We start from the raw sequence: 25,394 nt of genomic DNA, 5'->3' as shown, positions 1-25,394 counted from the left end.
ATAAACCATGTTATTTGTCCTTAGAATTGCCCTCATTGGTTTGCTGATAAGACCTCCAGGATATAGTTTAATCTGTTTCCCCTATTCTCTATATTTCCTGTAAATTGGTAATTGGATGTGAAGGCTATATTAGATTGAGGGGTTTTTTTTGTTTGTTTTTGGTGTTTTGGGGGAGGCCATGAGTGTGGATAAGACTTTTCCCTAGTTGCCATTGTGCTGAATCATATCATTCTCACTGTAATCTTAAAAAAAAATCTTTTCCTTTTTCTCTTGCCTCACCCTCTCTTGTTTCACCCTACACCACCTAACTACGGTGACCCATATTAACAATCCAATACATATCCCTCCATATTTTCTCCATGTTCACATAAATATCTTATTCACATGCAGAGATTCTCTGTTTGCTTTATAAAAATGAGGTCTTGAAAAGCCTTCCAAGCCTAGTAGAAGAGTTCTAATTTGTTCTATTTAATGGCTCCAAAATAATACTCCATGTGCATATCCACCACAATTTACTCAGCCATCCTACTTCAGGTGGCAAATACTTTGTTCCTGGATTTTTTTTTTTTTTTTTTGCAACATCTTGTTCACATATACGTATATGCTGGCTTTTGTTTTTGTAGGATGGATTCCCGAGAGTGAGATTGCTGGGTCAAAAAATATCATGTATATTTTATTTTAATTGATGTTTCCAGATAGCTTTCGAAAAAGGCTGTAGCATTTCACACATCCACAGCAAAGGGTGAGATCATCCTTTCCTTGGCAATCTAAAACAGTCTCAAGGAGTGGAAAAAAAAAGTCACAAGTAAGAGTCGCATGTTGGAAGCCAGCAAGGAGCAGGGGCCATTCAAGGAGAGGAAAACCTCTATGGGATCTCCTAATCAGCATTCAGTGAGCTAATGGCAAGTGGTTCCTCAATAGAAAAGGCCCTATTCATCTTTGTATCTCATGAACCTAATGCAGGCATGGCACAGAACAGACAATATAAAATACCCCCAAACAGGGTCTGAAGACAGTTATCTCTAACTGCTAAGAGTTAACCTCTAACTTCTCTCCATTTCATGGATCCCAGTGAGTTCTTTCCTACTGTGTTACATATTGCACAATGTAATGTATCTACCATCTGCTCTTAATTTCATTTGAGTCATTAGCCATCTCGACTAAGATTCTGGGCAGTGGGGGGTGGGGGGGTGGGGGGGGGAGTTGTCTTGAATTAGAAGAAACCAAGAAACTTGGCAAGATGATCATTCCTAAGTCATGGTCTTTTTAATGGTTTTTTTAATGGTCTACACGTGACAGTCACACCAAAAGGAGGACCCACCTCCTTCCTCTGTGAGAGTCACATTTTTCTTATTAAGCCTTCATTCATCTCTCTTGCTCTTTCCAGGGCAATGCTCCCTAATATAATACTCCTCACCCCCATCTTTCAAACCAAGACCTCTTGTTTGAGTAAGCTAAACGGTTGTGTGTTCTGCAAATAAGATCTTTCTTCAAAGAATCTACTAAATGTTCTCACAATTCAGTCCTTAACTATTAGTATTTGTAAGGATTTTACAGTGGAGGGAAACAAAAGATTAGCCCAGCTTCATCTTACAATGGGGAGAGTCAGGAAATGCCTAATGAGCAACAAAGCTCCTAGTTTTGACCAAGCCTAACAACGCATTTATGGGCAGCATTTGCAATTAAGCAGCTCGAATGTCAAACGCATTGTTGGTGCAAAAAGGGGAATCTTTATACTGGAAATAAGAGCACTGTCTGTTGACAAAAGGAGGAAGTAAAAATTACAAAGTACACTTTTAAAAATACAAAGACGTAATACCAACTCATAGTTATTCAGAAAGTCACAGTCCACTGGGAGTGACCTGAGAGAGTGGATTATACTATACCAGGAAGGGGAAGGCCAACATACACTCAGCATAAACAGCCTTGCCCCCCACCCCCTTACCAGAGTGACATCAACCATATTCAGGAGCTGGACCCACCACAGCCTACAGTGCTGGGGTAAGTGGTTTTCTTCATCTGACTCATTTAGGATTATGTCTGGCTTGGACCCCAGCACAGTGCAGTTAGTTGTAGAAAACCCGATATATGTCACCAGAGACTGTCTTGAATCTGGACATTCTCCTTGTGTCTTGGTGTCTGGAAAGGTGGAGAAGGCACCCTTTGACAGAAATTGGGGGAAATATGGGAGACATAGAGATTTAGAAGAAAAAGGAGAGTCATATATTTAGTGTTTTGACACTGGCAGTACCTATAAAAGTACAGCCCAATTATCAACAATGAATACATTTAAATGAAATCCACAGTGCAATCTTTTGCTTTATAAAGGAACTAGGGAAAAAATAGAATTGCAATTTGCTCTGTATCTTTTACATCACCTTCGATAACCAGAAGTCTAACTAACTTAGAGAGAGTGCTGAACAAAGTAACATCTCATAGGTTGCCTTGTTAAGGAATAGAATGAAAGGAAATTTAGCTTTTAAGATGTGTATTTGAATGTAGATCTAGTTACAGTCCAGATATGGTTACTGCTGACAAATAGTTCCATTGCTTAAACCCCTATATGGGACCATTTGACAAGGGGGAAAACATACTAATGTCATAGCCTTTTCTTTCTCCTTTTCCCTTCAATCCTACATGACCACCCAGGTGCTTATAGCTCTCTCCATCTCAATGACAATAACTTGCTCACAGAAAGGATCTGATATTAATCATTTATACTTTTCTTCATGTAGATCGAAGTCAATGTATTATTTCTCTAAGGGGTTTTCTATGTAAGCCTTACTTTGACTTGCAGAATGTTAAAGGGGAAGAAGTATATTTGGCATATTTGTGGCGCCCTACATCTTTACCTGTATAAATTTCAGTCTTGGCTTCTTATTCTTTTGGAGACAAACGATCCCCATTTAATTTATAGTGTGATAGCAGTGTTCAAGCTCTACCTAGACAGATATGTTCATTCATTCACTCATCCCAGCTAAACCAAAATAAACTGCATTTTCAAAGAGGGAAGACAGAAGTCTGGGCAGTCTGAGACATAAAGCAATAAACTGATATGTAGGGAAACTGAAAGTAAACAATCAGTGGAGTTTGTACCTGGCTGTGTGCCTAAGGGGGGAGGTGGTAGCCTAGGGGATGGGGCGGGTGCATAATAGCGTTGTCTCTTCCTCCTCTTCCTCTGGAGCCTCAATATTTTCCATTGCAGTCTCTGGATACGGCAGGTCAATTGTGATAAACTCTGAAACAGAACAACTCTGGGAAGGGAAGGGGCATCCTTTCCTGTTCTCAGTGATTTAGTCCCAGAAATCATTTAGGTAAGATCTCCTTGACATACCTTAAGACTCATAAATAAGTACAGAACCTCATTTCACTAAATTATTTTGATCTCCTTGCTCATCGGTGTTAAAAAAAAAAAATGATAAAAAGAATCATCAGATTGGTGTCCCTTACCTACTCTCTTAGGAAAGAAGGAGTACTAAGTTAGCAAAGGCAGGTTAACAGGAAGAAAAAAAAAAACCCTAGAGATTATGAACAGTAATCATAATTCAAAATTAAATGATTAAAACAATGCACCAGTTTACAAAATGTTTCCACGTTACATTATTTCAACCGCTGAATTTGGTCAAGAGATTGCACTCAGAGTTAAAGGAATGTTATTAATCATTTTTAAGTCTCTTCTGAAAGTTGCTAAATTTAATTTACTGAAGCTACTACCAATTCCTTTGGAAACACATGACCCCTAGCTTCTTGGCTTCCTTCATCCACTGTAGAGAGAGTTAGTCATCAGTGTCATATAAGAGTGACTCAGAGTAAGGTGGGAACCGGAGGACTTCTCACACATATATGAGCTCAGAACTTGACGGAAGCCCAGGCATCAACACCTCCAAGGGATCAGTGTGGTCAGGTGGCTCAACCCTTCCTTGCCCAGCACAGTGGGCAGACGGCACTTAGCCCAGCCGGTCCACAACAGCTTCTGCGCCCCAGTTCATTCTCAGTAAGGTAACCGATGACTGAATTCTGTCCTTTATCTCTTGGTTTCTCATGTCAGTCTTCAAACTGCCTTTGATTTTCCTCACTCTTACAAAATTAATCGAGTTATTTTTCATGCTATAATAACAATAACAATGTTAGAAGGTTGTGATGGACACTGAGTCCATCTTACCATAAAAGTGATCCCAATGTCACCCAGATCCTTGCCTTAAGCTCTCCCAGGTCTCTGTTTGAATGTTCTTTGGCACTCTAGAGTTACAATCCAATTTATATCTAGTTATTCTTTCTGTGCCTATTTGACACCATCCGTAAAACTTATAATTAGCTGGAAACTGAATGGGGGAGGGGCTCCAAAAAAGAGTAGGAATCTTAGCTGAGTTTCTTACTAGAGCAGCAGATTTGCTACCTATAGTTCTGTTCTGTTTATCAACCGGCCTTGCCAATATTATCAGATGTCACCTGAGGCGAATGCACACATGCACACTAAAGTGGGTGAGAAAAACACCTTCTAGGGCAGAAGGAAGCAGGGAACTCCTCACAGTGCATATTTGATTCCTGGAAACTAAGATGAGAGCAGTAAACTCGCTTCAGATATTTACTCTCCATTTCATGATCCTGTGCCTGGCATTTTACCTGGAAGACGTTGGGCTTTTCCCCCAGTCTGAGTCTGTATTCCTGTATTCACTTTGACTCCTAACATGCAACAGGTAAGGGAGAAAGTCAATTTAGTGGCTTCACTGCCACTTAATCTTGGCAGCCTTTGTTAAAGGCTTTATGAATAAAATGGTGGTGTGGGACACTCTCTCAATGGGTTAATTTTTAGCAGCTGAGGAAAAAGTTTAAATAAAACATGCATTTAGATCAAAAATCAGGGGCACCTGGGTGGCTCAGTCGGTTAAGCGGCCGACTTCGGCTCAGGTCACGATCTCGCGGTCTGTGAGTTCGAGCCCCGCGTCCGGCTCTGTGCTGACAGCTCAGAGCCTGGAGCCTGTTTCAGATTCTGTGTCTCCCTCTCTCTCTGCCCCTCCCCTGTTCATGCTCTGTCTCTCTCTGTCTCAAAAATAAATAAACGTTAAAAAAAAAAATTTAAAAATCAACTTAAGGTTGTACAAATAGCTCTGAAATGTCCCCCTACCCTACTAGCCCAAGGTAAGGACAGTGCTTTATTTATCCTTTAAAAAAAATTTTTTTTAAATGTCTATTTATTTTTGAGAGAGAGACAGAGAGACAGAGAGCAAGCAGGGGAGGGTCAGAGAGAGAGGGAGACACAGAATCTGAAGCAGGCTCCAGGCTCTGAGCTGTCAGCACAGAGCTGGACGTGGGGCTCGAATCCACAAACTGTGAGATCATGACCTGGGCCGAAGTTGGATGCTTCACCGACTGAGCCACCCAGGCGCCCCATGCTTTATTTATCTTAGTATCCTTTAGCGTATGTTAGATCCTCTAAGAATATCCTTGGCTAGGTGCTGCATGAAATGAAATTTAAATGTTGTATCATCTTCATGTTTTTGAGACTTGAAAAGTATGCCCAATTTTAGAACAAATCCCAATGTTTAAATACAAGGAAAAAAATCATTATCTCATACATTTCAGATGAGGAAAGGGGGAATTTGTCTTAAAACCCTTATAACAGTGTCACTTTCTTAAGGTACAGACTTTCAAAACTCACACCTTTACTTCCACTCAAAGATGACTGTGTAGGAAAAGAAACACACTGCAGTTTTGAACACATTTTCTGTATACATACCTAACATTCTCTCCATATTCTAAGCTTTTTTTGAAGCCTTGTGATGATAAACTAAATCATATACAATATACAATCTCTTAAGTAAAGCAGCCATGGCTTTACCAATAATTCTTACCCTGCCAGTACTGTCAGGAACCATATTGGCAAAGCCATCAACTAGGGGTACCGGGGATAATTAATTAATTAATAATTGTAGGTGTTATGATAAATGATAATGAAAAAGTTTTGAGAAAAGGCAGAAGCAACTCAGAGATACTTTTATCCTTAGAAATAAAAACGCCAAATGTACATGCGTCAGGCCTTCCCTACATTAAGAGTGGCTGCCAGACCTCTTCTAGGAGACTGAATGAATGAGTCTGCAAAGGAAGCACGCCCTCCTCCGTGTCTCACCGGTCCCACCACACAAAGTACACCCAGGGTACTTCCCTCCTGGAGGAAGCAGGACTCAAGGGGAATGTCACTGTCAAAGGAGCTTCTTCATTCCATTGAATGAGAGAACTTAATGTTTCCATGATGACAAATACCCCCTCAGTTATATCATCATGATCATTTTCGTCATCATCATCATCAATTATTATTTTAATCAGACCTTCAAAGAAGCATTTGTTACTTAATGGAAGCATACTTCATATAGGATCCCTTGGCTTCACTTAAAATTTTCTCCTTAGATTTCTGGGTGCCCAACTTGAACATTTTTTTTCACAGAAACATAATTTATTAGTCATATGATTTAGTTTGTGTCATTAGATCTAAACACTTAGTTTTCTTAAAAGTGCAGCTGAAATCTGTGAAAGGTCACTTGGGTTACAAAAACAAACAAATAGAATTTCTTACTTCAATGAAAAGATCAAACTAAAAAGGAATTTGGTATACTTAGCTAGGTTAACGATATTTAAATGTACTAAGGACATATATGTCCAGAATGCCATCGATATTACGAAAGCTGTGCAAGAGAACTTCAAAAAGAAAATATTAGAAAGCTACTTCTAAATGCTCTCTATTTGATGTTTTTTAATGAACAACTTAGTTGTTGATTCAACTTAGGCCATGATTGCAACAAATTGCAAGTAAATTCAAACCCTACAAATTCCTATCAATCAGTGTGATTGACAAGTTTCAATATTGCTTTCTAAAACAAAGCCCTCCATGGAGTTATGTAGAAATGAAATGAAATCTGTTTGGAGGATGTATTTTAAAAGAATTATATATTTCTTATGAAAAGCATTGCTCAGAATGACATTGAGACATTATTCTCAGTTCTTTTGTTTATTTTTAATTGTGTCATTTAATTTTAAAGGGCAGAGGAAGATCAGTAAGAGAAGTGAAATCAAAGCATCTTATTTTGGACTTTTTACTAGGGAAATAAACCCAGTTATAGAAAGTTGAAAAAAAAAAAAAAAAAAAAGCAGAAGTGAGCAAGGACAGCAATCGAGTTGCAATATTTTCCCAAAGCAGCAAAGCATTTTGCATGGCAAATGAAAGACACAATTAGTTCTCCTTTCTTGGTTCCTTTTGAATCTTTGTGGTCAAGAATTTTGATAAAGTATTTCCATTCCTCCTACTAACTGATAATGGTCTAATTTCTTTGCAGTTATTCCTTCTCCTTCCACACAGTCTAGGGGTTCAGAGATCAGAATTTTAGCTCTCGCCACTCTCTGGCTGATAACTTCATGTACGATACCTACTGTACCTAGCTCACAGAAATATTTTGACAATTAAATGAGATAAATATTACTTGAACACTCTTCAAAAGTTCTTAAAGTTTCCTAAGTTGGAAGTGTGAACATTATATTGCTATTATTAGCCTTTTGCCTGATGGTTCAGAGGGCTCAAAGACTTAACCCAACTATCACCAGAACCCTGGGCTTAGAGTTGAAACTTTTTCCTTCTTTTCTTTTCTTCCTTCTTTCCTTCTACAGCACTAATTTACCTAATACCCAGTATCACACAAGTACTGGTGGTTGTAGAGAATTGTACACATAGCCCAGACTCCCAGAGTTCAGTGGGAATCCAGGTGGCAGTGCAGCAAAGGATTAAAGCATGAATAGCCAAATCAAAGTGGCCGGGGTCCCCAAACAGCACTATGATTGTATCTTGAGCCAATTAACCTGCATTTCTGAATTTGTTTCTTTCTCTATAAAATGGAGACAATGTTACTGTAAGGTTTAAGTAAGATAGGGGCGCCTGGGTGGCTCAGTTGGTTGAATGGCTGACTTCAGCTCAGGTCAGGATCTCACGGTCCATGAGTTCGAGCCCCGCATCTCTGCGCCGCCCCTGCTCATGCCCTGTCTCTCTCTCTCTCAGTCTCTCTGTATCTCTCTCTCAAAAATAATTAAATAAATAAATAAGATAAATATTCATAGATTCTACCAGAGGGCCTGGAATACAGCAAGCACTCAATAAACCATAGCAGTTATTACCGTTCCTACCTGACCTGGTGAACTGGGAATCCAAGTACCATGGTTTTTCTAGTACCATATTCTGAATTCTGCAGAATCAATTGACATCCCACCAGAAAGCCTTCCACAGAGGAACCTGTAGTGGCCCAAACCCAAAAGTCTTAGCCAGAATTGAGGCCTCACAAATGTTGGGAGTGCTAACTTGGTAATTTCTAACTTTGGCTTTTTCACTGCCTCCAACCTCATGATGACAAAAAGGCACTTTTTCTAAATCATAGAAACTAATACTAATATTAGCAAGATGTGAGATATATTTTATAAGTAATAAAGCTTTTCTGGTAAGGCCATTAAAAATAAATAAACTCTCATCAATGTGGCACCACCAGAGAACTAATGACTGAGCTTCCAGAAAAATAGTTCTGATGTTGTGAAGTTCTGGACCCACAAGGCAAGGAACCGCTAGACCAGTGTTTCTCAAATGGAAGCAGTTTTGTTCCCCAGGGGACAACTGGCAAACATTTTTCGTTGTCACAACTGGGGTGGGGGTGCTACTAGCATGTAGAGGATCGAGGCCAGGGGTGCTGCTAAACATCCTGCAATGCACAGGACAGACTCCACAACAAATAATTATTTGACCCAAAATAGGAAAAGTACCCCAGGCCTTCCCAAGTGAGCATGACTGATCCTGCCACAGCGATAAGCTTCTGCCTATGTAGCAGATATTTAGTCACTTTTTTTTGCGAGGTACTCTCCAACGGAAAAGTTATTATTTCCATTTTGCAAATAGGAAAATGGAGGCTAAGAAAATATAAATAATGTGCCCAAAGACCTCTGATGATAGAGGAGCTGGGACTAGACCTCTACCTGTCTGATTTTGAGACCTGGGTTCCTAACCCCTGCCCTACTGCCGTGTGTGTGTGTGTGTGTGTGTGTGGCCTCAGTCCTTGCTTCCCACATTTATTTTTCCTAGCAAAGTGGCTAGTGTTTATTTGGGCTTAAGAAATATCTCCAGGACTGGTTCAGAGGATGCGGCTGTCCACACACTGCAGTGTGAGGGCTGCAGACCTGCTCTCCTTTACTCTGCTCTCACCTTTGATGAGTCCACAGGCTCACAGCCACTGCATCCTAAGAGGACTGTTACAGATGAGGTGCTCCTTGCCTTGAACCAAGCGATGTGTACCCCTGGTAAGCACTTTGTTGTGAGATGGAAGACAAAGCAGATAAACAACCAGCCAAGCCACTAAGGTCAGTGCCCCAAGTCTCTGAATTTTAGGGACCAAGGAGCCATGTGAAGGTGACCAGGCTGGCGGTGTATTGTTGAGGCAGCCATAGTAATCACAGTTATTCATTTACTTCTTGGTGGTCAATGAACCAACCAGCCATCAATCAGCTTCTGTATACAGGTCATGTTCCCAATGACTCTGACCAAGGGCTGCTGCTCAGGAACATGACAACACATGGAATCTTGGCTGGAATCTTGGCTAAAATACTATTAGAGGTCAGAGGTGTGTATGTATTGGTTTATGGTTGACTGGTCCGATGACCTAGAGGAATGTGAACCTTAAGAATTGAAGAAGAACCAGTATTTTTTAGACAATAATATTTGGGGTAAGGACAGGCTTTATAAAACTCTAGGTCAGAGTTGGTAGTCCCCTGGATTCCGGCTGCAGGCTGGGACACCAGCATCTGAAATGACTCTCAGCCTAGAGAGGTACCTAATAAAGACAACACATTTTAAAATGTGAACCCATCTTTGGGGCGTCTTAGTGGCTCAGTCCGTTAAGCGTCTGACTTCGGCTCAGGTCATGATCTCATGGTTCATGAGTTAGGGCCCCGCATCGGACTCTGTGCTGACGGCTCAGAGCCTGGAGACTGCTTCAGACTCTGTGTCTCCCTCTCTCTCTGCCTCTCCCCAACTATGCTCTCTCTCTCTCTCAAAAATAAATATTCAAAAAATTTTTGAACATAAGTGTGAGCCCATCCTTAACAACTAAAAAGCTCTTCTCTGTGGCTTGTCACCAAGGAAAAATGTGTTTGGCTAGGGAACGAGGAAGTAAGGGAGAAATGGAGAGGATGAGGAAGGAGGAAGGAATCTTACTGCTTTGGTTTGAGTTTTTGTTTTTCTCCACTAGTTGTGAAGGTGAACTTACCAAAGAGTAGAAGTCCAAGGTCACTAGATTCTGAAGTGCTGGAGTTCTTACCTATTTTGTGCATGAAACCCTTTGGGTCTAGTGAAGCCTTTTCTCAGGAAAAAAAAAAATGTTTTATTTTCCCTTGCCAATTTTTTACTTTTTTATTTTGAAATAATTTCAAATTTGTGGAAAAGTTGAAAAAATAATACAACCCAGAATCCCCAAATATTAACATTTTACCACATTTGCATTTTCATTCTCTCTTTATAACCATATGTATGTGGGGGTTTTGTTGTTAATTGAAGTATAGTTGGTACACAATATTATATTAGCTTCGGGTGTACAATATAGTGACTAGACATTCATATACATTACAAAATGCATGCCACCTATCACCATACAAGTTATTATATTATTATTGACTATATTTCCTATACTCTGCTTTTTATTCTTGGGATTTATTTCTTTTATAACTGAAGTTTATACCTGTTAATCCCCTTCACCTATTTCACTCATCCCCCCACAACCACCCCCACCACCCCCCACCTCTGCCCTGGCAACCACCTGTTTGTGGTTGGGCAACCACATCTTCTTTAGCCATTCATCTATCAACGGAAACTCAGCTTGCTTCCTTTATATGTTTACTTATTTATATGAATATTCTTATTATTTTCTTAACAGAGTTAAAGACATGGTCTTAACTGATTTGAGACATGGTGCTACTTAATCTTTAAATACTTCAGTGTATATTTCCTAAAAAGCAGGAACTTTCTATATAATCTTAGTAAATTATAAAAATTGAAAAATTAATATTTATTGAGAATGCAATATTATTTGTCAGATCAACAAATCTCACTCAAATTTCATGAGTTGACCAAATAACATCCTTTCTGGCAAAAGAAAAAAATAGTTTTCTGGTCCAGTATCACATGTTGCATTGGGTTGTCATATCTCTTTAGTCTCCGTTTATCGGGAGCAGTCTTCAATCTTTCTTTTCCTTCATGACTTTGACATTTTTAAAGAGTATATGCCATATATTGTCTATGGAAGAGGTAGCTCCATGCAGGATTAGGATCCATTTATGTAAAAAGTGTTGCTGTGTCCTTTCCAGTGCACCATCCCAGGAGGCACCTAATGTTGGTTTGTCCCATGACTAGCAGTGTTAATTTTTATCACTTGGGTAAGGTGGTGTCTGTCAGATTTCTCTTCTGTGAAATTATTATTACTCTCTTTTTAACTAGTGCCTATCTTATGGGGAGATTTTTTGAGATTCTATAATGGTTTCTTATCAGAATTTCACCTACTAGTTTTAGCATCCATTGATCAAACTTCTCTGATATAATTGTTATGATGTCAGTTGCTAAATGATGACTTTCTAATTCCATCATTCCTTTTACATTTATTAGTTAGCATATTGATTCTTCTATAAAATGAGGCAAACAATGTGCCCTCTTTAACTCAAAAAAACTGTTGAGAGAACCAGATGAGATCTATATGTAAAAGTATAGCGTAGAATGCTTCACAAATGTAAACCATTCTTTTACGATTACTCCCCTTATGCTTGCCCCCAGCAAAACTTGACAACATAGAAAGTTTCTACTCTCTGATCTAGTACACATTAAACTCCATGAGCATTTGCCTTCTTCAAATAATTCCATGGGGTTTGGATTGCAGTTAAGGCTACAGAATCCATTCAGAAAACATATTCAACATTTAGTTATCCAATTATTCAATTAATTGAGGCCAGACTTGAACAAAACACTATACTAATTGAATTTATAAATACAAAATTTCCTTAAAATATCTAAACATGAAATTTTGCAAAAGGTAGTTACACCAACACTTCACCTCAAAATTATACATTTTTAATGTATTTATATGTTTGAGAAGGGAAAATTCTACTACATGGACATTGATTTGCCACAAATCAATAACTCCTACGCAGGAAAGATTTGTGAAACTATGCCAAATTATTAAGCCACGATAGTCTACAAACTTGACTGCTTTAGAAATAGGCACAGCTGTATCCAAAGAATCAACTAGTTTGCTCAAACCTACCATATTTTAATGTTTACCTCTGACTTATTTTTATCAATTGATAGTTCTCTTGCCTTTTCTTTCTTTACTTATATATCTTTTTCTGGGAAAAAAGATGAAGGCAGAGCCCAGAATTTCCTTGAGAAGTGAAGAAGATATATTAGATTGCGTTATTTTTTATCTGAAATAATCTGTTCCTTATAAAGCAGCAGACAAAAATTGTGTGTATGTGTGCACATGAGTGTGTGTGTATAATTCTGTATATTTCTATTCCTTATTAGGGAGAGAAACATTTACGTATACAGGAAAATATATATACAAGAAGACTTACCAAAACACTAAGAGCCAAATGTGATAATCATTATTTCCTTCTTTAATTTTTTCTGTATTTGCCAAATTCTTTTTACCATGAGCATAAGTTACTTTTACAAGCAGGAAAAAAAATGAACAATTTTTTAAAATGGTTCAAATGAAAAACCAGGAAATAATTGTAAAAAAAAAAAAAAAGAAAGAAAGAAAGAAAGAAAGAAAGAAAGAAAGAAAGAAAGAAAGAAAAAGAAAGTCCAGGGGTACCTGGCAGCTCAGTTGGTTGAACATCCAACTATTGATTTTGGCTCAGGTCACGATCTCATGGTTTGGGCTCTATGCTGTCAGCACAGAGCCTGCATGGGATTCTCTCTCCATTTTCTCTCTGCCCCCTCCCCTGCTCACTCATTCTCATTCTCTCTCTCAATCTCTCTCTCTCTCTCTCTCTCTCTCTCTCTCTCTCTCAAAATAAATACGTAAACATTAAAAAAAGAGAGAGAGAGAAAGGTCAAAGTTTATAAAATTGCTTGGCCTTGCAAGTACTTTGAACACAGTGTCCATAAACAGTCATGATTCCAGAAGCACCCGTAAGGTCTGAACTTCAACTCAAGTCTTATCTTCTATTTAGCACATAAGGCCCCTCTTGATTCTAAGGGTGGTTCTGGATCAAGGGCAGAGATATGTGTGAACATGGGGCAAAGAAAGGAAACTTTCTGAGTCAAAAGCGAAGGAAATAGGGTTTTTCCCAAGGTGATATTTTCTGCTGCCCCTCTTGCTTCCAAAGGCAGAGAGAGCCAATACAGGCCCAGGGCTGCTCTTACATGTGGTGGGACCTAACAATCTTCCTCCTTTGTGTTGCCTATGGCTGAGCTAGGAGGCCTGAGCCATCGTGATGCTCCGACCTAGGCAAACAGGTAAATGCCCTCCAGTTCTTGCTCACTTTGTCCTATGGGATAGCTTGCCCTTCCCTGGCCACCGGTACCCACAGTAAAATTGACGGTATTGGCTGTCTTTGTAAATAACAAACATCATAATACATATTTTATATCTATATTATGGGGAATATGTATATATTGGGGAATTTTATATCTCCAAATAGTCTGAAATCCCTCCCTGTGATACTTTTGATAGTACACTTCCAAATTAATATCACCCTTGTTTTCAATCATACAATTGCTTGATTCATTCACAACTGTAATTTTGCAGCCAAACACTGCATAATAACCTTTTGTAATGTTTATTTATTTATTTTGAAAGAGAGAGTACTTGCAAGCAGGGGAGGGGCAGAGAGAGGAAGAGAGAGAATCCCAAGCAGGCTCCTCACTGTCAGCACAGAGCCCAAACCATGAGATCATGACCTGAGCTGAAATCAAGAGTCGGATGCCTAACTGACTGAGCCACCCAGGTGCCCCAATAATTACTGTAACTTTTAAGACTGCATATGCATTTAAATGGTCAAGATTATAAAATTAATATAATATTATTTTTTTAACATGTATTTTTAATCCAAAAAGAAGTGTGATATTTCTAAATTGATGTAGTAAGTGTACATGACATAATTTTTTTAATTTAAAAAAAGTAAAAAAAGGTAATACATGCTGAGGCAAAATGCAGGTGCAGTCTTCTGAGTAAAGGGGAAAGGAAGCCCTCCACCTTTTTGATTTTAGGCCCTAGGCCATCTAGCCCTGTCAAACTAATTGTCCAAGTCATTCTGCACTGCTTACAGTCAAAGCTTCATGGTTTTCAGGAAAGAATTGGCTCTCCTTTGTCCTATGTATGTGCGAATCTTTTTCCTCACCGAAAGCCAGAGAGAACAGAATCTGAGACTTCTTGATTCTGTTTGGGACACTGTGCCTTCGGCCATCATCCCTCAGTCTCTTCCCACTCATCTCACCCTCTCTCCATGAACTCCTTGGCGGCTGCCCACTGCATACTCTCTGCATGGTGTTGTGATGGTTTTTAGAGTTGGGTTGAAGGATGACAATAAGCTACTGAAAATAACAAACTGGAAACCAACTTAGGAACATTTTCATAATGGCAATACCAAAATACTCTCCTTTTCCTGACAGTCTAAGAATAATTAAGAATCTAATCAATCAATTGAAATTGAACATTTTCTAATAGATTGAATTTCATGAAGTTGCAAGAGATAAGATTTTACCATGACAGTCTGTGTTTCACATAGATGAATTCACACATGAGATTACTGTCACATCAAACCCAATGACCTGTGTCAGCTTTGCCATGGCATCTCTCAATCTCTCTCTCTCTCTGTCTCTCTCTCTCTCTCTCTCTCCTGTTTACTTTCTCTGACTGTAGCTTGGTTGGTTTTCACATTACTTAGAGCTATGGTTTAGCACTTAAATAGCCATGTTTCCAACTAAATAACAGTTATTGTTTTTTAAAAACTATCTACTCAAATGCATTAAAGTATCTGAAGTTCGTAAAAATTGGGTTATAATCCTTTGATGGTTCTAATTTGAATTTTCTTTCTAATTTTGAACATTCAGGTCACCATCTTCTTTTATTGTACAAGAAAGGAGAGTTCCTATCATATACTGGAAAGAACATGTTCTTTTGGGTATTAGCCCTCCTAATCTTTTGTGGTTTTGTATGGAATTATAAAAGACAACTAAAGATTGCAGACATCACTGATAAGTACATTTTCATTACTGGGTGTGACACGGGTTTTGGAAATTTGGCAGCCAGAACTTTTGATAAAAAAGGATTTCATGTAATTGCTGCTTGTCTGACTGAATCAAAATCAACAGCTTTAAAGGCAGAAACCTCAGAAAGGCTTCACACCGTGCTTCTAGATGTAACAGACCCAGAGAATGTCAAGAGGACTGCCCAGTGGGTGAAAAACCAAGTTGGGGAAAAAGGTGAGTGATACAGGGGTGGCAAAAATGGAGGGGGTGTTGTAAAGTAGCTACAGCTAAGTTAAATGTGTTTGGATCTTAAATGGCCTTTCAAGAAAATGTCTCCTAAAGACCAGTTACGGTACTGGAGAATATTGGGAAAATCTTAGGATAGAGCCCTCAGTAGTTCCAAGTTGCAAGCTCTCTGTTTGCATGAAAGACACAGTCCCCATTATTCTCAGTCATAAGTCTCGGTGGGCAAATTTAGAAGTGAATTGGAGGTATTGAGTTTTCCTGCTCTTCTCTCGTGAAGTTCTAGTTTAGCCACATATATAGCAAAGGCACTTGGAGCTAAAAGCTACAGGAGATCATGAGAGCAATCCCCAAATTGCCATCTGGATACCTGGGACCTACTTCTCACTCTAAAATCATTCCACAACTCACACATTTTCCATGGGAAAAGGTAGAAAATAGCCTGAGACTCTGATAAAGCTGTCTTAGATCATCGTGATAGAGTAGTAAGCCATCAGACCTCATTCTGCCAAGATGACAGCATTCCAAACTAGAGGACTTTTATTGGCTTGAATGAAGCTTGAAATATTCTCATTAATGAAGATATTAGGATCCAAAATGGAAAAAACGAAACCAAATGTATGTGATTTTTCTCTATCACATCTTCATTGTGTAGTTGAGACTCTGAACCTGAAAAGCAATGGTTTGATAATGTTCCCAGATCATTTTTTAAAAAAATGTTTTAATGTTTATTTATATTTGAGAGAGAGAAAGAACCAGCAGGGGAGGGGCAGAGAGAGACGGAGACAGAATCTGAAGCAGGTTCCAGGCTGGGAGCTGTCGGCACAGAGCCCAATGAGGGGCTCTAACTCACCAACCATGAGATCATGACCTGAGCCAAAGTCAGACGCTTAACCTACTGAGCCACCCAGGCGCCCCTCCAGACCATTTTTAATACTTGATTTCCAAACAAATTTAACAATATTAAATGTTTTCCATCATAAAATAAAACCTTCGATGACTAGATTTTTTACCAAAAATAGATGTGAAGTAGATTGATACTGCTCTTTGTCTGTAAAAAGCAGTTTATAAATAATCTCTCACTTTGCCATCTAGCAAGTGGGAAAAATAGACCATTTTACTCTACATCTGAGATGAAAAAGTAAAAGGCTCATTCAGACAGTATCAGTATTTTACATTCAGAACCAGAAATAGAGTTACTGTGAAATTGTAACAGAGCTTCAACTATTTCAATTTAGCTTCCCACCTTCTCTGAGAGTAGTTACTTCCCAAAACTGTAACGTATTTCAAAGCAGGAACATGGCTAGAAGGAGGAAATGGCACAAATGTGTAAAGCAGGGGCTGTATTTCCATCAAGGATGCCCATATCAGTGCCATCTTCTATCACAACTCCTTTCTTTCCTCTCTGTTCTAGGTCTCTGGGGTCTGATCAACAATGCTGGTGTTCTCGGAGTGTTGGCTCCCACCGACTGGCTGACAGTGGAAGACTACAGGGAACCTATTGAAGTGAACTTGTTTGGACTCATCGATGTGACATTAAATTTGCTTCCCTTGGTCAAAAAAGCTCAAGGAAGGGTTATCAATGTCTCCAGCATTGGAGGTCGGCTTGCACTTGGTGGAGGGGGTTATACTGTATCCAAATATGCATTAGAAGGCTTCAATGACAGCTTAAGGTAAAGTAAACATTGACATACTAAGAAATATTAGTTGGTAATGTTTATTGAGTGGTTATTATGCACTAGGCACTCTATTTAGTGCTTTAAATTATTCCCAATAATAGTTCCCAATAGATAATACCCCTGAAACAGATTAAGTAACTTGCCCAAGGTCACCCAGCTGGTAAGTGGTAGAACTGAGATTGGACCTAAGTCTAGACAAGCCTCTTTTTACTTTTTGCATTAATGCATGATGCTGATAGCGATGGTGAATTCGTATTCAACAAGTCAGTTTGTTAAATAGTTAAGGAATCATATAGGGAGGCTAAATCAAGGCAGACCTCTCTGTTAGTGTAACTATCAGTTGCAGACACAACAACACCATTCTGTTTAAACCATCAGTAGAGGAGCTCCTGGGTGGCTCAGTCAGTTAAGCATCTGACTTCCCTCAGGTCATGATCTCACAGCTATAGGTTAGCCCCACGTTGGGCCCTGTGGTGACAGCTCAGAGCCTGGAACCTGCTTCAGATTCTGTCTCCATCTCTCTCTGCCCCTCCCCCACTCGCGCTCTGTCTCTCTAAAAGATAAATAAACATTAAAATAAATAAATAAATAAACCCTCAGTAGAAAATTATCTGGTAAAGTAAATGTAATTATCACAAAATAATGACTCAGCTACATAGCTTTCTCTCTCTCTCTCTCTCTCTCTCTCTCTCTCTCTCTGCAAGCTCCTGACCCATATTCCCATACATTTCAGACACTACAGCTAAAGAGATGATAACCTCCCCAACCCCACCCTGAGAACAAGAAATACAGTTTTCCTCTGGTGCTTCCATTTCCAAATAAAACTCAGAGCAGGAATTTACTAATCAGAGGTGGAGATTTTGCTCCCCCAAGAAAGCACTGACCACATCATTTTCCTGTGTGCCCACCAGAGAACCCCAGAGCCTAAAACAAAGGACTTATTTAGCAAACAAAGTGCACCCAGGCATGGATTTCTCTGGGTTTATAACATTTGACATTCACAGGGCTTCCTGAATCTGTAGATTTATATCTTTGCCAAATTTGGTGAGGTTTCAGCTATTGTTTCTTCAAACATTTTTTCCTGTAATCCATTCTTTCTCTTATCCTTCTGAGACTATAACACAAATGGTAGACCTTTGGTTTTATCACACAGATCCCTAAGGTTCTGTCCACTTTCTCAATCATTTTTCTTTCTGCTGTTCAAATTGGATAATTTCTAATGATCTACCTTCAAATCCACTGACGTTCCTCCATCACCATTCTGCTATTGAATCCAACCAATAAATACTTTATTTTGGTTATTATATCTTTCAAGTGTAAAATTTTCATTTGGTTCTTTTCCTTTTCCTTTTGGGGAGAAGTGCTGTAACTTTCCATTGACTTCAAGAGTATTTTCTTTTGTACTTGAAACATTTTTATAATAGCTGCTTTAAAGACTTTGATAATTCCAACATCTGTGTCCTTTTGGCATTAGCATCTGCCATTGTCTTTTCCCATGTGAGTTGAGATTTTCCAGTTCTTTTTATGCTGAACATTTGGAATGTTCCAGTTCTTTTGGAATGTTTCCAGTTCTTTTTATGCTGAATATTTGGAATTATATGAGACTATGGGTCTTATTTAAGTCCTATAGAGAAGGTTGATATTTTTGTTTTAGCAGACAATTGATGAGGTTGTATTCAGGTCACAACTGCTAACCATCATTCTGTACTTTTTCCTGTTTGCTACCAGAGATGTCCCATAGATGTACCACACAGTAGCCAGTCTAGGATACAGAAGATGGTTGTCCCAGAGTTCGCTTCTCTAAGTCAGATCCATACACGCTCAAGTGCAGTGCATAAACAATGTTACGGGGTCACTTTCCTCAGCTCCTCTCTGTGATCTTTCCCGTTCCTTCTTGTTTCCTGGGACTTCCCTCCAACCAGATGTCACCCTATTCTGCCATCTACTTCCCATGTGTGTGCTGGGTATAGGGCCACATGATGGGTGGAAAGAGAAAGACAAAAAGCAACAGGGTTTCTTCCTATCCTCTTGGGGACCAATAACCACTTAAAAAAATTTTTTTTCAAGTCAAGTGTTTGTGTGATTGCAATACAGCTCTACATGCCTGAAATTACCCAATAAAGAGTGGGTATTTTTCTAAATCATGGAACTGGTATTGGAAAAGGTACTGTGCATGAAGGCCACAGTCAAGTGGCAACTCCAGAATTTCTATATGTAGGATGGTTTAGGGACAGTGGTCCAACTGGGAGAAGCCTGGGTCTCTTTAAAGCTATATTTGCCAAGCAAAAATACTGGTTTCATGCTGGTTTTACTTACCTGGTAAGCTTAGTTGGGTGACTTAAAGCCTGTTGTCCCCAGATTATATGCTATTTCATGAGTGGGTGGGGAGACAAATCTTCCCAAATACTTTCCAAAACCCAAAGGAGATCAGAAGATAGGTGTGTGAAGTACAATTAAGTTGGAAAATAACCCTTGAAATTTTAATGCAAGCAACATATTTTCAAAATCTTTCAAGATCAAGATAATTTGTATTTTTAGTTAAGTACACTGCAAACTAACCACTAGGCATGTTGCTAGAAAGCAGAACCTAAGATAAATCACATTTTAAGTTCATTGGTAGAGTTCTTTAAAAATCTTAGGATAAAGACTTGTATAAAATGAATAATTACTTCCTTATATATCCTTGGTGGAAATATAAATTAAATTTAGGAGGTAATTACTCATATAATGGTTTGCAATACTTTATTTTGCTTTAAAAGGCCCAGGGTAGGGGGGAGGGGTTCCATGATTCCCCTAAAACCTTATTGCCCAGTAAATGAGCAGACCTTTGGTTTTCTGAGGCCACACAATGAAAGAGCTCACTGAGCAGCAGAGGGAACAGATTAGCCACATCAAGGATTGTCACACTGTGTCCCTCAGCCTAGCCTCACTTGTTCCACAATCTCTTTACATTCCTAGAATGGAGGTAAACTTATCCACCCAGGCCAATCATCAGTCCATTTCTCCAGAAGGTGCTTTGCGTACTGAGAAGAAGCCTGTCCTTATCCTGAATGCTTGTCAATTTAATGAGAGAATCTGGCTTCACATGGAGCACTAAACTGGGGATGGGCCTACCCAGATGCCTTTCCACTTCTGCCACTAAACCACCCTCCCTTCGCCACCCTGAACTTCAGCTTCCTCACCTGCAAGCTGCAAGCATAGAACAAGCTACTCCTTTCCAACCTATCCAATTCTGTGATTCCATGAAAAAAATTCATAAGAAAATAGTCATCCAAATAGCAAACATTCTCCAAACCAAGCTGGATTAAACATCATCAGTGTATTCTTTTCACAGACGGGACATGAAAGCTTTTGGTGTACACGTTTCATGTATTGAACCAGGATTGTTCAAAACAGGATTATCAGATCCAGTAAAGGCCACCGAAAAAAAACTTGCCATTTGGAAACATCTGTCTCCAGATATAAAACAACAATACGGAGAAGGTTACATTGAAAAAAGTAAGTCTCTGGTGGACCAGGGTTCCTCTGGGGTTCATTATCATAGACAACATGAAGGAGACTCAAAATTAAATGAAAAAAGAAAATAAGGTGTTCATAATAATATACCAATAGGGAATCCTAGATATGGATCAGAGATTCGTATTAATTCCAGTGCCATCTCTCATTTCAAGGGTTTACAAACATTTACTGGGCAGTTACCAAGTGCCAAGTTCTATACTAAACACCTTATAAATTTTATAATTTACTCCTCAAAAGAACCATAGGAGTAGTCAGCAGAGGCTTAGAAAGGTGCTATGTCCTACCAAAGGCTATACAGCTCCCCCTGGTTGTGTCCAGGCTGGAGCCCCCCATCTTCAACTCTACATAAACCTCCTCTTTTTGGTAAACAACAACTACTCACTAAACATTGTTCAAGGATTCATGGAGGTTACAAAATATAAAGAGTCAGACTCTGACCCTTACCTAGTATACAGTCAAGTTGACAAGAAAAAGTAACCACGTGAAACTAAAACAGTGACTCTACAATGTGTAAGAAAATTGATGCTATACTTCTTAGACAGAGCCCAACAGCCCAGAGTGGGTGCTAGATGGTGCAGTCTCTACTTACCCAAGAAATTCAGAACTGGATGAATGCATTGCTAGTTAAGTGGCCTTTATGAGACAGGTCAGGTTAGAGTAAGGCCTAAAGGACAGGAAGGAATTATTTGGGTGGAAGCTTTCCAGAGCAAGAATGCATGGGTTGGGGGGGTGGGGGTGGGGGTGGAGAGAGCAGGAGAAGTAACATAAATCAGATTGAGTCAGGGATGGAGAAATAATAATAGACTAGATTATGATGACTAACATATAGTGAACATTTGCTATGTACTTGTCACCATTCTAAGTGCTTTACATGGACTCTTTCATTTAAAATGCCCAAATAAACCCTATGAAGTAGCTATTACCTTAAGTTTATAGAAACAGAGGCATAGAGAAGTAACTTGCCCAATGTTGCACAATTAGTAAGTAGAAGAGCTAGATCTGAACCCAGACAGCCTGACTTCACCATTTATCCTTGGGCCCTGCACTATAATGTAAACGAGGCTTTAAGGAGCTGGTGGAACTTCCTGTAACAGGGCTCTGCCTCCACCTCAAACTTCCTGGTCTTATTACAAGCTTAGTCGACATTCCTCAAACACTTACTGAGCTCCTGCTTTGAGCCAAACAGGGCCCCACCTAACTTTGTGTCACTCTAACCTTAAAACTCTGGTCCTGCCTCTTTGTTGATGGATTTGGTAAGTCAGCCAACTGTGGCAAGGTTCAAGGCTGGAAGTTTTGGAGGTGGAGCCAAGAGCTGAGTCAGATCCACATGGGGAGGCTTTTAGAATGACAGACTTCCTCAACCACCCAACCCCACCCAACACACACACACTTGTGCACACACACAGATGCATACATACATATCAACGAGAACGTCTGGTTTGACAAACCTCCCAGTGCCATCATGTCACTATATGCTGAGAACCTCTGCCATTAAAAACTCAGCTTCTCACTCATTACCAACTCTGAAGATTCTAAGTAGTTCAGAAAAAAAAATCCCTCATTTAAAAGAGCTTTTTCTATTTGATATTGACATTGATATTTCTAAATGCCTATGAATATATCATGAACTGCCATCTGAAAATTATTTTTTACTTGGCCCCTGGCTGAGGTATCCTCTCTTTTACTGATTGTTCTTATTAGAATTTTCCAAATCAGGACTTGGACATCAGCCAGACTCACAGTTCCAAAGCAGACCACAAATTTAAGCTCACCTTTCTTCATTTCCAAGGCAATAGTTGTAAGAGTTTAAAATAGACACTAAGACTTATTAGGTAATCTCAGTTAGGTTTTTTGAATAACTTGCAGCCACTAAGGCCTGAAGTAGAAGGGAAGATTTAAAAATCATAGACTTTTCTCTTAAGAAGACACAACTCAGGTATGTTTTAAGAGCACAGGAGGAATGCTTTGAGCCATTACCAATCTCTGATAAAATACCTGCCTCTTTAAAACTATCATAATTCATTAGGCAGACATTTCATCTGTCTGATAACCAGCCTATGTTTAGCATTCTGAGTCAAGACTTTTGGGGATGATTCCCTCTTTATTCACTGAATTATAGAAGTACGTGGTATGTGAGTGTACGTATGCACACACATGCACACCCACATTTCCTATATAGTATTCCCTTAAAACAAATTTGGACTCAAACCCACAACTTCCTGGGCTCAGGGGCCTCATAGACTATAGAGCATCTGTCCTTCATTGCTTTAGAGTAGTGCTTCTCAAAGTTTGTTCCCTGGACCAGCACCATCAGCATCACCTGGAAACTTGATAGAAATGGAAATTACTGAGTCCCACTTCACACCTACCTATTGGGTCCCAATTTAACACTGTAGTATTAAAGGCTATATATGAATCTCACAGGTGGTGAGTCAGAACCAACCCAGCAATTGGGTTTTAACAAGCCCTCTAGGAGATTCTGCTGCCCACTCAAGTTTGAGAGCCAGGGGTCTAACGAAAGCACGGTTGTATCCTTTCCTAAAGAACAGATAGAAACCCACCACAAAGGGCCTCAATTATAACAGCAAATTCAAAATAAATACCCACATACGCATCCCCCCCCCCTTTACACCCTAGCCTCCCACACCCCTTCTCCCCTTCTTCCAAAGAGTAAGGGTGTTTTTGTCTCTTTTTACAGGTCTAGACAAACTGAAAGACACTAATTCTTTTGTGAACATGGACCTCTCCCTGGTGGTGGAGTGCATGGACCACGCTCTCACGAGTCTCTTCCCCAAGACCCATTATGCTGCTGGAAGAGATGCCAAGACCTTCTGGATACCTCTGTCTCACATGCCAGCAGTTTTGCAAGACTTTTTATTGTTGAAACAGAAAGTAGAGCTGGCTAATCCCAAGGCAGTGTGAGTCAGCTGACAACAAATGCCTGCCCCCAGGCTATGATATTGGCTGCTTTCAAGGACACATCTCCTTTTTGGTCTCATTCTTTACCTGATCCAACCTGGACTCATTTAGATCATGCCTCTTTTGATAAATGAGGGAATCCAACCACCACTCGGGATGTCCCAGGGTCCCTTTTCAAGACTTCTTTGGAAAGAAGGGCAGTGATGATGGGTCATATAGAAAGGCCAGGATGGCACCTGCCCAATATTGAGGTTTTGCCTGCTTAACAGGATGTAAAGGAAATTGAAAGACTTTCCCATTCAAAATGATATCTATCACCTGCTCCATGCCTCTAGCCACTACCCCTTGAACTCCAGAATGTTAAGTATTTGCCCCTTACCAAAATGTTGAGATAAGCAGAATACTGGGGCACATGGGTGGCTCAGTTGGTTAAGTGTCCAACTCTTAATTTCAGCTCAGGTCATGATTTCACAGTTCATGAGTTCAAGCCCCACATCAGGCTCCGCGCTGACAGTGTGGCCTGCTTGGGATTCTCTCTCTCTCTCTCTCTCTCTCTCTCTCTGCCCTGTTCCCCTCAAAATAAATAAATAAACTTTAAAAAATTAACAGCATTTTTTTTTAAAAAAATCTAAGTAGAATACTTTTCATGAGAGGATTGGATATGTTATTTTGCTGAGAAGAAGACTCTGAAGGGTTGGAACTCACTTTTGTAAGCTTTGACAGGTCAGGAGAAGGAAGGGTGAGGAAGCATCATGTGACTGGTATCCGCTACAGGGAGCAGAAAAACACAAAGTAGGACTGCAAGTAGGAGAAGGAAAAGAGCAGGACAAGAGTACTGAATGGAAGAAACAAGTATGAAAGTGGAGAGAGGGAGATTCCAGGACAAGCCTGCCTATTTTAGAGGGAGCTATGGAGGCTAAACAGCCTATTCAAGGCCACTGTGAACATTGACGCATACACCATCTGTGTTTGAGCCCGCATCGGGCTCTGTGTTGACAGCTCAGAGCCTGGAGCCTGCTTCAGATTCTGTATCTCCCTTTCTCTCTGCCCCTCCCCCGCTCATGCTCTGGCTCTCTCTCAAAAATAAAGAAACATTAAAAAAAAAAAAAAAAAAAAGAATCAGTTCAATTAAAATCCTGTAACTTCCAAGGGGCGCCTGGGTGGCTCAGTCGGTTAAGCATCCGACTTCAGCTCAGGTCACGATCTCACAGTCCGTGAGTTCGAGCCCCGCATCAGGCTCTGGGCTGATGGCTCGGAGCCTGGAGCCTGCTTCCGATTCTGTGTCTCCCTCTCTCTCTGCCCCTCCCCCGTTCATGCTCTGTCTCTCTCTGTCCCAAAAATAAATAAACGTTAAAAAAAAAAAATTTAAAAAAATAAAATCCTGTAACTTCCTTAAGCCTTTGACTACTTCCACAATGGCTCCCTACCTCTGGTTCTGCTGTAAGCCTCCCTTCAGAAACTAGTTGCCATGGTGACTTTTCATGATCTATCTGTTGGTCTGGAAAAACTCCATGTTGAGGCTTTCTGGGCTCAGTGGTCACAGAACAAAGAGCATCAAGAATCGTTTCATCTAATTCTCTGCCTATAAGCAGGATATGGCCAAGCCATCCAGGCTAAAAAGAACCACCACTTCAATTGAAAATCTGTCCAGAAACTCCACAATTTCCTTGGGCAACCCAGCCAATATTTAAGAAGGAAAATTTCCAGGAGCTTCTAAGGAAAATGACCAATTTTGACTTTCTTCTCTATTAATTCCAATAATTGTCAGGAATGTG

At 39.8% G+C, this 25,394-nt stretch overlaps 1 protein-coding gene across 3 annotated transcripts; it reads left to right on the top strand.

Moving 5' to 3' along the window:
* The first annotated feature begins 1,894 nt into the window (after window positions 1-1,894).
* Window positions 1,895-24,709, top strand: DHRS9 (dehydrogenase/reductase 9). 3 transcript variants are annotated; one of them, XM_060621512.3, is made up of 5 exons: window positions 1,895-2,001; window positions 15,122-15,493; window positions 16,917-17,175; window positions 20,516-20,679; window positions 23,399-24,709. In XM_060621512.3, exons 2-5 carry the CDS (start codon window positions 15,181-15,183, stop codon window positions 23,620-23,622), a joined length of 960 nt encoding a protein of 319 aa, XP_060477495.1. In that variant the 5' UTR covers window positions 1,895-2,001; window positions 15,122-15,180; the 3' UTR covers window positions 23,623-24,709. The 3 variants fall into 3 exon arrangements, with proteins under 3 accessions (XP_060477495.1, XP_060477494.1, XP_060477493.1); XM_060621511.3 differs by lacking the exon at window positions 1,895-2,001 and adding an exon at window positions 3,826-3,994; XM_060621510.3 differs by lacking the exon at window positions 1,895-2,001 and adding an exon at window positions 3,827-3,999.
* Window positions 24,710-25,394: the final 685 nt, after the last annotated feature.

This window comes from Panthera onca, chromosome C1 (genome assembly GCF_046562875.1).
Source record: "Panthera onca isolate mPanOnc1 chromosome C1, mPanOnc1 haplotype 2, whole genome shotgun sequence".
Classification (NCBI taxonomy): Eukaryota; Metazoa; Chordata; class Mammalia; order Carnivora; family Felidae; genus Panthera; species Panthera onca.
The sequence above is the reverse complement of the archived record's forward strand: the minus strand, read 5'-3'. Positions and strand labels throughout refer to the sequence as shown.

What these genes read in the sequence shown, in the direction of transcription:
- DHRS9 (XM_060621512.3), top strand. Translation starts at nt 15,181, where the DNA reads ATGTTCTTTTGGGTATTAGCCCTCCTAATCTTTTGTGGTTTTGTATGG. An exon ending in AAACCAAGTTGGGGAAAAAG is followed by an intron (nt 15,494 to 16,916) that starts GTGAGTGATACA and finishes TCTCTGTTCTAG; the next exon opens with GTCTCTGGGGTCTGATCAAC. An exon ending in AGAAGGTTACATTGAAAAAA is followed by an intron (nt 20,680 to 23,398) that starts GTAAGTCTCTGG and finishes CTCTTTTTACAG; the next exon opens with GTCTAGACAAACTGAAAGAC.